The sequence below is a fragment of the Capsicum annuum genome, chromosome 4 (genome assembly GCF_002878395.1).
Source record: "Capsicum annuum cultivar UCD-10X-F1 chromosome 4, UCD10Xv1.1, whole genome shotgun sequence".
Lineage (NCBI taxonomy): Eukaryota > Viridiplantae > Streptophyta > Magnoliopsida > Solanales > Solanaceae > Capsicum > Capsicum annuum.
Window position 1 is genome coordinate 184,998,285 of NC_061114.1, and position 15,856 is coordinate 185,014,140.

The 15,856-nt window shown below is 35.9% G+C and overlaps 2 protein-coding genes and 1 pseudogene across 3 annotated transcripts; all 3 read right to left on the reverse strand.

The window, feature by feature from the left end:
- LOC107868770 overlaps positions 1–7,384 on the reverse strand; it is a 23,161-nt pseudogene extending 15,777 nt beyond the window's left edge.
- LOC107867651 (protein NLP6) lies at positions 6,871–10,561 on the reverse strand. 2 transcript variants are annotated; one of them, XM_016713985.2, is made up of 4 exons: positions 10,085–10,561; positions 9,483–9,969; positions 7,673–8,832; positions 6,871–7,577 (listed from the first exon to the last, which is right to left on the reverse strand). In XM_016713985.2, exons 2-3 carry the CDS (start codon positions 9,624–9,626, stop codon positions 8,104–8,106), a joined length of 873 nt encoding a protein of 290 aa, XP_016569471.1. In that variant the 5' UTR covers positions 9,627–9,969; positions 10,085–10,561; the 3' UTR covers positions 6,871–7,577; positions 7,673–8,103. The 2 variants fall into 2 exon arrangements, with proteins under 2 accessions (XP_016569471.1, XP_047266364.1); XM_047410408.1 differs by having other exon boundaries at positions 9,483–10,561.
- LOC107868771 (protein NLP2) lies at positions 7,384–8,006 on the reverse strand. The gene is made up of 2 exons (XM_016715418.2): positions 7,673–8,006; positions 7,384–7,577 (listed from the first exon to the last, which is right to left on the reverse strand). The coding sequence occupies exons 1-2, from the start codon at positions 8,004–8,006 to the stop codon at positions 7,384–7,386; spliced, it is 528 nt and encodes a 175-aa protein (XP_016570904.2).
- Positions 10,562–15,856: the final 5,295 nt, after the last annotated feature.

Sequence of the window (15,856 nt, forward strand, 5' to 3'; positions counted from 1 at the left end):
ATTTTTACTTTTTGTTCAGGACCCTCCTGAAAAATGGGATTTTACTTTCTGTTCAGGACCCTCCTGAAAAATAAGATTTTACTTTCTGTTCAGGACCCTCCAGAAAAAATGGGATTTTACTTTCTGTTCAGGACCCTCCATAAAAATGGGATTTTACTTTCTGTTCAGGACCCTCCTGAAAAAAATGGGATTTTACTTTTTGTTTAGGACCCTCCTGAAAAATGGGATTTTACTTTCTGTTCAGGACCTTGCTGAAAAATGGGATTTTACTTTCTGTTTAGGACCCTCCTGAAAAAATGGGATTTTACTTTCTATTTAGGACCCTCCTAAAAAATGGGATTTTACTTTCTGTTCAGAGCCCTCCTGAAAAATGGGATTTTACTTTATGTTCAGGACCCTCCTAAAAATGGGATTTTACTTTCTGTTTAGGACCCTCCTGAAAAATAGGATTTTACTTTCTGTTCAGGACCCTCCTGCAAAAATGGGATTTTACTTTATGCGCAGGGCCCTCCTGAAAAATGGGATTTTACTTTCTGTTCAGGACCCTCCTGAAAAATGGGATTTTACTTTCTGTTCAGGACCCTCCTGAAAAATGGGATTTTACTTTCTGTTCAGGACCCACCTAAAAAAATGGAATTTTACTTTCTGTTCAGGACCCTCCTGAAAAAATGGGATTTTACTTTATGCGCAGGACTCTCCTGAAAAATGGGTTTTACTTTCTGTTCAGGACCTTCCTGAAAAAATGAGATTTTACTTTCTGTTCAGGACCCTCCTGAAAAATGAGATTTTACTTTCTGTTCAGGACCCTCCTGAAAAAATGGGATTTTACTTTCTGTTCAGTACCCTCCTGAAAAATGGGATTTTACTTTCTGTTCAGGAATCTCCTGAAAAATGGGATTTTACTTTTTTTTCAAGACCTACCTGAAAAATGGGATTTTACTTTCTGTTCAGGACCCTCCTGAAAAAATGGGATTTTACTTTATGCGCAGGACTCTCCTGAAAAATGGGTTTTACTTTCTGTTCAGGACCTTCCTGAAAAAATGAGATTTTACTTTCTGTTCAGGACCCTCCTGAAAAATGAGATTTTACTTTCTGTTCAGGACCCTCCTGAAAAAATGGGATTTTACTTTCTGTTCAGTACCCTCCTGAAAAATGGGATTTTACTTTCTGTTCAGGAATCTCCTGAAAAATGGGATTTTACTTTTTTTTCAAGACCTACCTGAAAAATGGGATTTTACTTTCTGTTCAGGACCCTCCTGAAAAAATGGAATTTTAGTTTCTGTTCAGGGCCCTCCTGAAAATGAGATTTTACTTTCTGTTCAGGACCCTCCTGAAAAAATGAGATTTTACTTTATATGCAGGGTCCTCCTGAAAAATGGGATTTTACTTTCTGTTCAGGACCCTCCTGAAAATTGAAATTTTACTTTCTGTTCAGGACCCTCCTGGAAAATGGGACAATGCTTTCAAAAATGAAATACTACTTTATTATATTTCTTGTTTGGGATAATTTTTGTTCTAGTTTCAATTCTGGATTTCTGGAGCCCGCCTGAAGAACAAGTGATGAAATAGCAAGTCAGGAGCCCGCCTGGAGAACAGAGAAAAGAAACAAAAAGTCAAGCAACAAAGCGAAGCAATTGAAAGCTAAGTATCAAGTTGAAAGAAATCGCAAGTCAGGAGCCCGCATGAAGAATAGGGTGATGAAAGTCGATTCAAGAACCAATAGAAGCTGTATAGATAGGATTTTTGTAATTTCATTTATGTTTTAGCTTGTAATTTTCATTTTTGATGTAATAACAGAGCCTCGGACCGGAACCTAGATGGAACCTCACTCGACTCTCCAACTCGGTATAGTCCATCTCCTTCCAATCCTTGGAGATATTCGTCATTTGATCCCCTCATAACTAGGGTGGGTAGGATGTCCTAAGTCAAGACCTGGTTTTCCTCCTTCCTTTTGCTCCATGCTTTTAAATAAAAGTCAGGACAAAATTCCGCCTCGTTATCTACTGCTTTGTATGAAAACACCATGTGTTTACATCCAAAGGGGGCATGATGTAGACACGTGATTCCGTCCTCTTAAAGTTCAAATTTTATTCACTTTTAACCCATTTTATGTTATCCTACCGTGTACCCTCACCCGTGTGATAATCCCTCCACAAAATGACAAAAAAAATAACAATCCCCTAACTAATTTTGTCTTACTAGCAACCTACCCAAACAAAAATAGACACCTAACCCTTATCCCTCTAATTAAAAAACAACACCTACCTATCCTATCCTAACAAACTCTACCCCACCTACCCTACCCCAATACCCACCCACATGACCCTCATAATGAAAAACACACACATACTCTCACAGTCTCACAATTTTGGCACTCTCACAGCATATACGCACAGAACACACACTAAACTCCATTTTTTTTGCTTTTATTCTATAGAGAACACCATACAATTGGGATTCAATACACACCTCACACAAATCTCAATTTTAATAAAGAGAAACAAAAAATTCCCACTGTAAATTTGTTCTTCTTCACAACATGCATACACAGATACACCGAATCACACACACACTCCTCATGATACACTGATCTATATGCATAATCAGAGATGGACGAAAAGAGGGTTGTGAGTGTTGAGGGAGAAACCTAAATTATGCGTTCGTGTTACTGTTCCGGTGATGGATTCGCCGGAAAATTTGGTTACCTCATCGTTCACTATTCGCCTTTGTCGCTATCGAATTCGTCGAGCTCTGGTGTAGCGAAAATATGACGACCAGCCCTCTGTTCCATCCAAATCCGCGTCAAACCGTCGTTACCTATCTTGATTTTGGTTTAATCCTCACTAGAAACACCAATTCTGGCTGTCAATCCATTCGATATTGCGTTAGGGGTGATTTTTGTGACTAACCCGTTCAATATTCGTGATTTGGTTTTCACTTTGAGGTCTTATTTTTGGTTGAAATCTGTTCGGTTGGAAATTTTGAGACACTGATTGGGTTTGTTCGTTGTAGGGCTCCCTGATTCGAGGATTTCGATCTCAAATTTCTTTATTATCGATAAGGATCAATTTCATTGAGGTCCATTTCTTCTACCGATCTTTACTTTATCTTGACTCTTTATTGATATTGTGGGTGTGGATGATTTATTTATTATGTGTTTGGTTTGAATCTTCGTTGTTTGTTTTGTGTTTGATGTTGGTTTCGAATTATGAGATGTGATTGGAAAATCGAAGCACGCACTAATTATGTGGTTAAAAAATGGATTTGGGGTTGAGAATTAAAAATTTGATATAATTGGTGATTTGGATTAGCTTGATTTCATTGTGTGTTTAACTTGAAACGAGCGTTAATTGAACTTGGTAGTATCATGATACGCCTAAAGGTTTAGGCAAGGGTAGGTTGGGTAGGCAAGATTTATGATTTGTGATTGTTGAATGGTGAAATGTTTGTGGAATGGTTTTGATTTATACATTGACATCTATTGTATTAATTTGACCGGGGAATGCCCCGAAGTATCTGTATATATTTATTCGCCGAGGAATGCCCCGAGATATCATGTACCCAGAGGACGTTCGTGGTGAAGGCCCGAGGCGTCGGGTAGAGCATTAGTTTAGGATTAGCGTAGGTTTACTTTCAGTCCCTTTCTATTTCGGGTTGTAATAATTGGACTAGACTTTACATTTTGGATTATTTTGTTTTGTTTGATTATTTGGCGTGTTTTTTCGTGCGGTGTATACGTTTCTTAGTTCCAAAAAATAGTCGATACACTCTACCAAGCGACCGTGGTTGAACCACCGGATCGAGGGGTGCCTAACACTTTCCCCTCGATCAACAGAATTCCTTAGCCGGAATCTTTGTTCGCAAACCAGTTTAAAGAGTCAAATGATTTTTTGAAAAGGATTTTCTAATGGTGACTTGGCACACCAGATTATGCCAAGTGGCGACTCTGAATTAAAAATGTTAATAATCCTTTTCCAAAACAAATTTTCATTTCTTGTCACTTAAATAATAAAACCCTTTTCGAACATTAAATTATAAACATTTTTTGGAGTACGTAAAAGGGGTGTGACAGCAGTGACAAGTAATTATTAAATAATCATTTTTATTAACAGCACGACCTAGATCAGAAGTTAGAGTAATTCTACATTGAATACTTTTTAATAATGTAGATAAATAATAAACATATTATGCATGGAATCTAAAAATATCGGCCCGACAAATACTTCTAAGAATACCATTAAATATAGGATTATAAATTGCTTGAATATAATGAATAAAAATATTCAAAGAAGCAAAAGTGAAAGGTAAACAACCCACAACTACTATTTTCGCTATTTTTTTCGGTCCTTCATTTTATTATAATTCTTAATTAATTGACCGGTTATTGGATTCAATCTAGTTTGTGCTGGCCCACCAACAGCCTCACCACCTTGTGCAATAATTAACTCTCTAGCGTGTCTATCTCTTAAATGTCTCATCAACGAACTAGTACCCCCTTTATTGCCTCCAATTTTATGCTCATATACAATTTCACAAATATTACATTGCACCTTACTTTCTCCTTCTATTTCCGTAAAAAAATTTCATGTAATATTAGTTCTTCTACGAGCTCTTGGGCATGGGGAGAACGGGGAGGAAAATTAACCGATTCAGATCTAACATTAACATTTTCTATTGCGGGTGTCTCACCCAATATTTTCATCATCTCCATCTAAATTTACAACATCTACTTGATTTTCTTCTTCTATGCCATAATTTTTCTGAGTTTCAACATAATTCATATCGTGAGCACCTACACCTATTTCTTCCTCAAAGGGTTGACTAATCGGTACCGGAGGCATACAGGTATATCTAGTATTTGAACTACCTCTACCGTAACCGTCATCAATTCATTTTTTACTACCACTATCATTTTCGGGACATAAATTTTTGATACTTTTACCAATGTTTCTTAATTTATCCATATTATAAATCAAACTAAAAAATATTCAAAATACAAAAATAATAAAATAAATATTCAACAATTAATACACTAATTAAAAATTAAAGGTAAGAGATGAAATGATAATACCAATTTTTCGAAGCATCCGAAAGTTGCGACTTTAGAAAACTTTCAATTGATATTTGTAAACACAAAATTTAAAAATAAAATCGAACACTTTAGAAGATAATTAAAATATTTGAGAGAGTTGAGATTTGAGAGAATGAAATTTGTGTTGAAAATGATTTGAAATTGTAGAATATTTATAGGAATTTTTTTAATTTAATTTATTTTTTAATAAAATAAGAAAAAATGGCCAATTGGCCGTTGGGGCTCCAAACGACTATAATGCCATTGGGCCTCAACGGTCCAATTGGCATTTGTGGACTGCAATGGCTATTTGCCAATAATTAAATGAAAAAAAAAGATTGATACCAGGTCGGGTAACTGATGGACTTGGTTCGGACCTCTAAATGGGTCGGTACACCGAGCCTGTCAACGTAGACGGCCCAGCCCGAGACCGGTAATCCTATAGCCCGAGGTCCATCGGGCTGAGCTTATCAGATGGAACGAGCCATCCAGGCCCAGTTGATGGGTTTACCTTCAACACTTCCAATGAAAATCTATCTTCCCTTTTATCCAAACATAATTGGATTATTGTTTTATTATGATCTATTTCATCATGAAGTCGAGACACAAGCCTAGAAATCGCGTCAAAATTCCTGTTCAAAATATAAGTACCTGTTGTTGCGCAGTCAAGTTGATCTTCAACTTTCCTTAAAAAGCCACATCGCAAACTCCTAAATTTTTTCCTTAATGGCTTTAAAGGTAGGCTTAAAATAGTGCCGGCTCAACCCCTTTAAAAAAAGGGCAATTGCTAAGGCACCCTAATTTGAGGGGCCTCATTTTTTTAACAATAATAGATTATAGATTTTTATTAAAAAATTATTAAATATTATTTTTAGAAAAAATAAAGTTCTTATATAAAAGTAAAGAATTTGGATGTATTTAAAGTATGTCTTAAGAAAGATTAAATGCATTAGTTATATTAATTAAAAAAAATACTAGAAGAAATCGACTATAATACTTACAACTTTGCATCTTAAGATTAAAATATAAATTTTATAAAAAAAAATGGCCTTAAAATCGCCGATCCGACGATAATAATAGTAAATGTATGTGCTGCTCGTACCAATGCTGCCACAGCAACTAGTCCACAAGCCGTTGTCACACATATACCCCGGAAGTCTAATTGGCACATTTGATCAATTTGATTTTCGTAGCGACCCTTTTCTTTTTGTACTTCAAACGTTGCACCACCGATGAATACTCATCATTAATTCACGTAAAATCTTGTTTTTTAAGGTCGGAGAAGGGGTTCCCGCCTTTTTCCTGATGGCGATCACCTTGTGCCCCCCCAGTAATGAGGTGAGGTCAAGCTCATCGAACATATTATCTATGAACCGAGCACTCTATCAAAGAAATCTTTATGGATACTCTTATCACATGTGCCAATTGTAAGCCTCAAGTACCGCCACATCGGCAGGAGTGGATCCAAGATTTTCAGTGAGGGGGTTTAGTAGTACATATACGGACTAGTCGAAGGGGTTCAACCTCTACTATTTATTCATAAAATTTTTTATTACCATGTAAAAATAGTATAATTTTCCGACGAAGAGGGTTCGGATGAACTCCTGGACCCTATGTAGATCCGCCACTGACATCGGCTAGTCATTTTTCCCGAATACACAAAACATTCACCTAAACCACTGTAAGAGACCAATTTTACTTTGATAGTATAGAAAGAGAGAGGAGATAAATAAGGTCTCATGATAATAGGATCCATGCTTAAACCACCCACTCAAATGAAGTTTAATATGGACTCAACCTTTAAAAATATGAAAGGATTTATTCATGCTGAAAATGGTTCACTCCTTAGTTGATAAAAAGATGAACAAGTAGCACCTCATTTGGTTTTTTTTCTCTTAAATTTTTTTAACACTACATTGAAAAACAGAAATAAGAGGTGAAAAACAGCAAGAGACTTATTTATTTATTACTTTGTTTTGTTTTTTTACTTTTGAGTTCAGCTAGTACAAGTTCTTAAACACACTCATGCTGCTGAATTACTCCAGGGCAAATCCTTCATGTGTCAGATTTTGGGGTAACTAGTAATTTCATAGTAGTCCTTCCCAACAATCTTAATTCATGCATACCTTCCCTCAGATCTGCATCTTCAGTTATCGTAACCCAATCATCATCTTCATCCTGATACTTCATTGAAAACTTTTGAAGTGATATGTTAAGCTGCTTCTCCACGATCCCCTCAAGTTTTACCTTGCTCGATGAAGGGTTGAGTTTGAACTTAAAGATATCATCTCTATACGTAACTTTTACAGTCATCAAACTACCACAAGATCTATCTGTGTGCCCTTTTCTTGGGAAAGATTAGGACATTGTTGATCTCCCTCATATGGTTCAACACCATGTAAAGATATGCCTTGGCTAACATGGGGATAAACCTTTCTAGTCTTATGATGTGGCCATCTGGAGATATTATATTCTCTGCATATTCGTTTGAATGTTGGTACAGAAACTGCATGAAAAGAATTCCAAAAAGGGAACTTTAGTGAATATATCCACCGATGAAGGGTGATACAAACCTCAAAAAAGCTAAGAGAGTGAGCTTACCACGCAGACTTTTGGCAGCATCTTGAGGACACATGCCAAAATGCTCCTCCAGTATCTCGCGAGTAATCCCATAATCTTTTAGTATCCTCTGTTTTGAGCTGTTCTTCTGTGAATCAATTCTCAGGATGTTCGTCGTTTCTCTACTGACCCAGTTGCTTTCTCCATTTATACTTTCGGCTTCAACCGACTGTCTTCCACACCTAGCAATATCACTATGCTCCACTTTGTCATTACTCCTTGCGCTGCATGTATAATCAGTTTCTACATTTTCTTGCTCAAAATGAGACAAGTTGCATAATTTCACTGGCGTCCTTTTCAATTTCAATGTGATCATGTGCTTCATCCACATCAACCCTTCCTCCGTTCCTTATAGCTGCCCCTGTTGGATGCTCAAGTAATAAATCAACTTGCACTAGCTCTTCGTCATTGAATTAGTCAAGCCTACGTGAAGAACAAGACGGAACAAGTAGTCCAGTAGATAAATTGTCCTCCCAATCATGTATATTTGACTGCTGACACAAAGAATATATCTCTGTTGTTTCTCCTCTCTCCTGAAGTGATTGAAAAATTGGGAGAGGTTGGCCAATTTCAAATGAATCAAGTTCATCACATGGAGAAACATTAAGAACTTCAACGAGCATCCTCTGCCCTAGTTCTTTTCCAGAAGCAACTGTGACACCTGGAAGTGGCTCTCTCATTGTGGATAAAATCATATTTAAGAAAATTTCCACATCTCTATCAACCATTCCTCTGGGTGGAAGAAAGTACTCAACTACGTAAACTAACTTGTCAGCGCGAGTATTTTTCAAGCAAATTGCAAAACACTCAGTTAATCTAGCTATACGTGCAGTAGGCACCAAAGGGTACTCTGTCAGGCTTAACAGAGTAACATCTTTGCGAAAACACGAACCTTGGGATGAAAATGCCCTCCCCACCACTCCCTTACCCGTCTGAATATAAGAGAAGCTAGAAGCATCTGCAAAATCACCATACACTGTACTCGAACTGTCATAACTTTTCGTACCAGCAGAAATCAGGGCATTTATGGAGGTAGCATGATTGGGATCTAGAATCCAAATTTGAGCAAACAATAAACTGTGTATTGTACAGATCACATCTAACGCTGTCTCCATTTGGCCAAGTCCAGCATTATCATACAACTATAAAAATGATAAAATAAGCCATGAAATTAGTGGGACAGAATTAGTAGAGTAACAAAAATAAAAATGAAAACAGCCATGATCATTTTTTTTCTTTTATTTATTTGGTGGTGGAGGGGGGGTTACATTCTCCGAATCAAAAAGACATCAGCACCATACCGCTGAAGGTTGTAAAATTCTGTGTTACAAAGGGTATATTAACTCAGAAGATCTCAACTCCAACCCTTATGATGTGAAATTAAACAAGGATTTTTGAATTTCTGAATAGTAAATATCAAATATAAACAAAAGTGACTAAACGACCGTCCTTTGGTTGAAATAGATAATTGTTTGTGTTTGAAAGTCGAGCATCCCCACCGCCGAGAAAGGTTTTCTAAAGAGATTTCAAGTCGATATGCTATGCATATATCTCACCACATTTCAAATAAATACAACAACGCAAGCAAATCATAAACAGCCCAAAGAATATCATGACGAAAACAGAGTCATCAATCCTACCCAGAATTTATGTGGTTCTTATAGTTTAAAGAATTACGGTAATACAAAACTAAGCCACCCATATTCAATTGAAATACTTCAACTAAAAATTTAAATTAAAACGGCTGCTATTCAGCATTTGGGCATGCAAGCAAAAAACTATTTGCAAATACCTCAATAAGGCCGGGAATAAAATAAGAAACATATGGTTCCGCAGATGCAAATTCAAGTACACCAACGCAATGCTTGTCGTGGAGCTTCAACACCGGAATTGCAAAATATTGACGGATGCCCAACCGAATTGCATTTTTAAGCATTGGAAACTGTATGACTGCGTAACTGCAGCTGCCGAAGTTGATTTCTGGCAATCCACTTTTGAAAACTCGTCCAAGGGGACCAAGAAGACCAACTTCATCATTGTTAACGTCAGTAGGAATCAAAGTATCTAGACAGACCTCCTATATGAACACAACCCCTTATCTAGTTTCCTACGGAGAAGAAATGGTTGATCCGCACTCGATAGGAAAGTCGACCCGTTGACCTTAATGGGTGCCCAGAATTGAATTAAATAAGAACAATGTTTACTCAATTTTTTGTGAAGAATAGAATCGAACTTATCTTTCACTATCTCTTGGTAGCTTTGATCAAAAACAGCAGCAGCTGAATCAAAATCAGGAAGAGAATATTTAAATTTACTAAACAAAAACGCATGAGTGAATTGACATGGCCAAAAGAGTAAGTAGTATCGATCCACAGTTGATATTCAGTAACTCACCCATCATAGGGAAAATCGTGTTGGTAGTGCAACTCATCCTTGGGTCTTCTGCTCCAAAATATACATACAAAATCGATAAAACAAGTTTTTATCTTCCACTCCAGTTCACAAGGCATTAGGTCACTCACATCTGAAGCTTTTTGAAAAGCGCCAACTTCCTGAAGAAACTCACCATCCATTTGAATTCCAGAGCCCGCTCAACTGCCTTCCATTAGAGTACTATGATATGGGGCCTCGGGGGAGGGGCTGTTTTTTTTTTTTTTTCTTTTTTTGTTTCCTTTTCTTGTGTATACTTTCAGGACAATTAAAGTCAGAAGTCTGGGGATCAACAAGCTCAAAAGGTTCAAAGAGATGTACTATAATATGACTATTAATTGAAGGGGAATTGGGGGTGCAACGAGCAAATTATATATATCTATTTATAGTTTGATACTCTGATTTGAGAATGTTAATATTTCCAAACTTCTCAGTATTTTGGATTTCTTTGACAGTTGGGTGCGCTTGACTTTGTTGTTGTTTTTCTTTTCTGCTATCCGTCCCAAATTGAGATATATATTGATTAACAAAAATAATTAATAACATGATTAATTTATCATAATATTTTTATTAAATGATATTTATATTTTAATTTAAAGAAAAAGTAATTAATACAAACAATAAAACATGAAATTTTTTTTGTCTCTTTTTGATTAACGAAAAAAGATAAATAAAATGGAAAATCAAATTAGAAAATTTGGGATGGGTAATTTGAGACGAAAGAAGTATTTAATATATTCTTGTGTTTTCGATATGATATGCACAGTGTTATTACTACATCCATCAATAGTTGTTCACCGGTGATTTGACACATAAATTAAAAAATAAAAGTAATAAATAATATAAATAATTTTGTTATATCTTTAATAAATGTATTGATAATGATTGTGATTAATAAGTATGGGTAGAAATTAATAAATTGTCTGTTAATTTTTTAAATTTGACAACTAGTGTTGTAAATCTATTTTTAATATAGTAGATAAGTAAAAATGGACAGGGTATAATCCTTTTAAAGGAGATATTAAATTTAATTGAAATGAAATTAGAAAATAAACAGTTACTCGGGGCTTTGAGTTGTAGGTGACAAAAAAGTTTGAAATGAGGTGTAGTTAACACAAGTCTTAATAATTAAGTGTAGGTGATAATTACTTTATTATGGATTATGAAAGTTGGATAAGTTTGAGAATAACCCACAAGTTCTTAAATTTACACTTTGATCCAAATGTTTACCTAATATAATGGAAAACGGAGGAAAAGAAAAGGCGCGTTTCTCTCTCTCTCTTTTTCTCATCCATTGTTGTTTTCTCTCTCTTAGCGATTTTTGTTGTTCATTGTTGCTATTGCTTTATTCATCATCTTCTACTTCATTATCATCTTCATATTCTTCTTGTTGACCATTGTTGTTGTTGTTGTTACCGCTACTGCTGCTATTTGACCAATTTTTGAGGTCAAATTTTATTTTGTACATCGCTTTCCACTTTGACATTACTTCATAGGAGAGACTTTGGTAAGTTAAATTATGATTTTTAGTTGAATTTGTCATTTGGATAATTGTTATTGTGCTGCTTTTTCAACAATAGATAACACGCGAACATGAATGCAACATAAGAGCCATTTGTTTAAATAGATCAATCATCTGTTGCGACAGATGAGACATCTGTTTCAATGGAAGACTCATATGTTGGATTCATGTTTATGGTTCTACAGTACTTTAATATGAATCGAACAGATGGGTCATTTATTGCAACATATTAGTTATCTGGTTCAACATGATAAATATTTATTACAACAGATTAGTAACCTGTTGAAACAGAACCTGAACTCGATTCCAACAGACGTGTTGTCTGTTGCAACAGGATAAATATCTATTGCACCAGATTAGTAACCTGTTGCAACAGAACCTGAACTCGATTCCAATAGATGGTAAATATCTGTTGCAACATATTAGTAACCTGTTACGATAGAACCTGACCTCGATTCCAACAGACGCGTCGTCTGTTGCAACAGGTAAGTCATCTGTCGCAACAGATTAATTATCTGTTGCAACATGTCACTCATCTGTTGGAATCAACTTCAAAGGTGCCTTAGTACTGTAATATCTATCACAACAAGTGCTTCATCTATTGCAACAGATATATAGTCTGTTGCAACATATGATTCACTTATTACAACAAATGACTCATCCGTTGAAATCAGCTTCAGGAGCGCAACATGAATCCCAATAGGTAAGTAATTTGTTGTGACTGATTACTTACCTATTGCAACAGATTATACATTTATTGGGATTCATGTACGACACTATGAAATCACTATTAGCTTTTTTTAATAAATGACTTTATTTAGGTACCACTAATGGAGGGATCAATAACAATAGGGGTGAATTGTCATGGTCAATGAATCTTGAAGAGCAATCGATATGTATGACGTTGGAAGGAGGGTAGAATGCTAGAGACGATAGCTATGACAGTCCAAAGTGATGTTTTGTATGATGATTTTGTAAACTTAATCATCAACTATTGTGGAATGAATTGTCCATCGAAAGAACTTGTCATTAGTTACATGCACAACTCCTTTGAAAATCAGAGGGTTCTACCTTTCAAGATAATCGATCAGGTTCGATTGTGTGCTTATCTTAGTGATTCATCCAGTCCGGTGTTAAGGGTGTACATGGTTGAAAAGACGAGAAAGAATGAGAACTAGAATGCAGAAGAAGAAGAACAACAAGACATCTTTGATGATAGGTTGGATAATCTAGACATAAATATTCCAGATGATGATCAGACACCTACGCCTGTTTATGCGACCAATATGGTGGACAATTCTTCTCGATTGACATAGTCTGGTAATCTTTAAGACGATAGGACCAGCTTTTTCAATGGAATATCATTCAAGGACAAGAAAGAACTATCTACCACTTTGTTTATTTCTTGCTTGCAAAAAGATTTCAGAATAAAGAAGGTGATTAATTCGAGCAATGTCTTTTGCTACAAATGTGCTATTTCAAACTGTAAGTGGTGGTTGAGAGCGGTGAAGTACGTAAGTTTTGAAAAATTCATCATTCATAAACATGAAAAGTATCACACATGTGGTTCAGATCACATCTCGAACTAAAATCCTCACGCCACGGCAAAGGTCCTCGGTGAATATTTCAAGAATAGTTTCCTCGATGGCAAAGGCCCTTCTACAAGGGTTATGGACAATCAACTCCTTACAAAATTGGGTTTCATGGTCAGTTATTGGAAGATATATACGGCCATGGGGATTGTCAAGGACTTGGTTAGGGGGACACACAAGCATGGGTATGCAGTCCTGGAGGCCTACCATTACATGATTAAGTCCACAAATCCCGGAAGTAATACGGCATTGCATGTTGATGAAAACGGAAGGTTCAAGTACTTTTTTATATCCTATGATGCTTGGATTCAAGGTTTTTGATATTTGAGAAAAGATGTAGCCGTCGACGATACCTTCTTGAGGAGCAGGTATAATGGAGTTCTGCTAGAGGTGGTGGCACAGGATGCGGAGAATCACATCTTTCCAGTTGCTTTTTGTGTAGCGGACAAGGAATGTGATAACTCTTATGGATTTTTTTAAATAACTACGAAGCTGCGTCGAATATACCGAAGAGTTGTGTTTTATTTTGAATAGGCATCCAAGTATTCCAAAGATGGGTTCAATTTTCTTCACTTAAGCTTACTTTGGTTGTTGCATCAGGCATCTTGGAGAGAACATTCGAACCAACTATCACAACGAAAGGGTCTTTATCCCTTTTTATAGAGCAGCTAAAGCATATAGTATAGAGGAGTTTTTAGACCATTTCAATCAAATAGCAGATGTCCATCCTAAGGCAGTAGAACATCTCGTTCATGTCTGTTTCGAGAGATAGAGTCAGGCATTCTGTCCGACAGATAGGTACATTCTTATGAATTTAATGTCTTGTTTTAGTTACAAGTTTAGTATGCTGTCGTACTAAGTAATTATTTTGTATAGGTACAATATTATGACATCAAACATAGCTAAATCGGTGAATTCATTATTTTGCGATGAAAGAGAATTTTCCATCAAGGCTCTATTTGAAATAATAAACAAGAAGTATGTCCAATTTTGTAACGAAAGACGTGTGTAGTTCGAGGGCCCAAGAAGAACCCATTTGTTCTAGAAATCAAAGAAATAATATCAACGAATATCAATTTAGGGAATAGGTTATTATCTCATCAAATAGCAGAATATAAATTCAGTATCACTGATCATGGTGATTTGCCACGATCGATCTATAAATAAGATCTTGTATGTGTAGAGTTTTTAACTTGGACAAAATAACTTGTTCACATGCTATGGCAGCACTTTGAGCTCAATACAGTGCAAAATATGGACCTAAAATTTATGAGCACTCCTCTCCATATTATTCAGTGGAAAAATATAAAATGGTATATAGTGGGCATATTACTTCGGTGCCTCCCAAAGAATCTTGGGTTGTTCCTGCAGAGCTTTTAGGGAGATTAATACCTCCTCCATATATTGACCCAAGCACTATCAAACCGGGAATAAAGCCATATAAAAGGAGGCATAGAGTCGGACAATCATTTTCATCAAGAAGAAACAAGTGCTCCGTATGTAAGTGCGCTGGCCATAAAATAACTATATGCCCGGATCGTAACCCACTATGATCGTTGTAATTTCAAAAACTTGTGTAGTTGTTTGTTGTGGACTTTTATATATTTAACTCATTGTTGTGAACGTAATGTTATTATTTATTATATATAAAATATCTTTTTTAATAACTTGTTTATCAATAAAAAGAGGCGAAACATGAACTAAATAATACAACAAACCCATTGACGTGCTGTGTTGACCTGCGGTACGGTAGCTCAGTTTTCATTCATTAAAAGAACGCATTCTTGGGGGTATTTAGGTCTTTTCCCCACGTCGTTCAGCCCCCCAAACACGAAATTAAGCCCTTTGGAGAGCAAATATACTCATTCATTCTCCAATTAGCTCAAGAACAAAACCCTAGGTGCTCAAATTTCAAATCAAGAACTCAAGATTCAACCATAAACATTCATAAATTCTTCAATAAAGGTATGTGAGGTGTTCATCCAAGGGTCTCTTCCACCTTTGGAGTCTAAGAATCAGTTTTTAAACTTTAAGTTTATGAATTTCATGAATACCTTGATGGGATTGATAATATTCATGTTTATAATGATTATTTGAGTTTTAAATCCATGTGTTATGCTAAGTTTCATGTGGAGTTTATTGATTTATATGTCATACCATGTGAGATCATGTTAAAGCCTTCAAATTGTGAATTTGATGATTGAATTGTGTGCTCACATGTTGATCAGTGTTATGCGCATGTTCTATGCCTTCCAAGTGTTTGATAAATTGTTTATGTGAACTATTAAGAGAATGAAATCATACAAGTGTTTGTTAAAATGCCGCAATGAATAAATGATGATCAAGTTTATAGTTTACATGTTTCGTGATTATACCATGTCTCTTAATTTTTGCTATCGAGACCTGGGGGTACTTGTACCCCATAATTTAGCTGATTATCTAGATCCATAGTCAGACATAAAACAATATCAGTCACGTCATGATCAGTAGTACTCTCAGTCAGTTATACAGCTCAGGAAAACTCAGTAGATTCAGTAGTAGTTCAGTCTAACTCAGTATTCAGTTCAGACCTCAGTAAACTCTATAAGTTAATAGAATTCAGTAGTACTTCGTCAGTCAATG

What these genes read in the sequence shown, in the direction of transcription:
- LOC107868771 (XM_016715418.2), bottom strand. Translation starts at nt 8,006, where the DNA reads ATGATCACATTGAAATTGAAAAGGACGCCAGTGAAATTATGCAACTTG. An exon ending in TGCTGCCAAAAGTCTGCGTG is followed by an intron (nt 7,578 to 7,672) that starts GTAAGCTCACTC and finishes CTTTTCATGCAG; the next exon opens with TTTCTGTACCAACATTCAAA.
- LOC107867651 (XM_016713985.2), bottom strand. Translation starts at nt 9,626, where the DNA reads ATGCTTAAAAATGCAATTCGGTTGGGCATCCGTCAATATTTTGCAATT. An exon ending in TTATTCCCGGCCTTATTGAG is followed by an intron (nt 8,833 to 9,482) that starts GTATTTGCAAAT and finishes TCATTTTTATAG; the next exon opens with TTGTATGATAATGCTGGACT.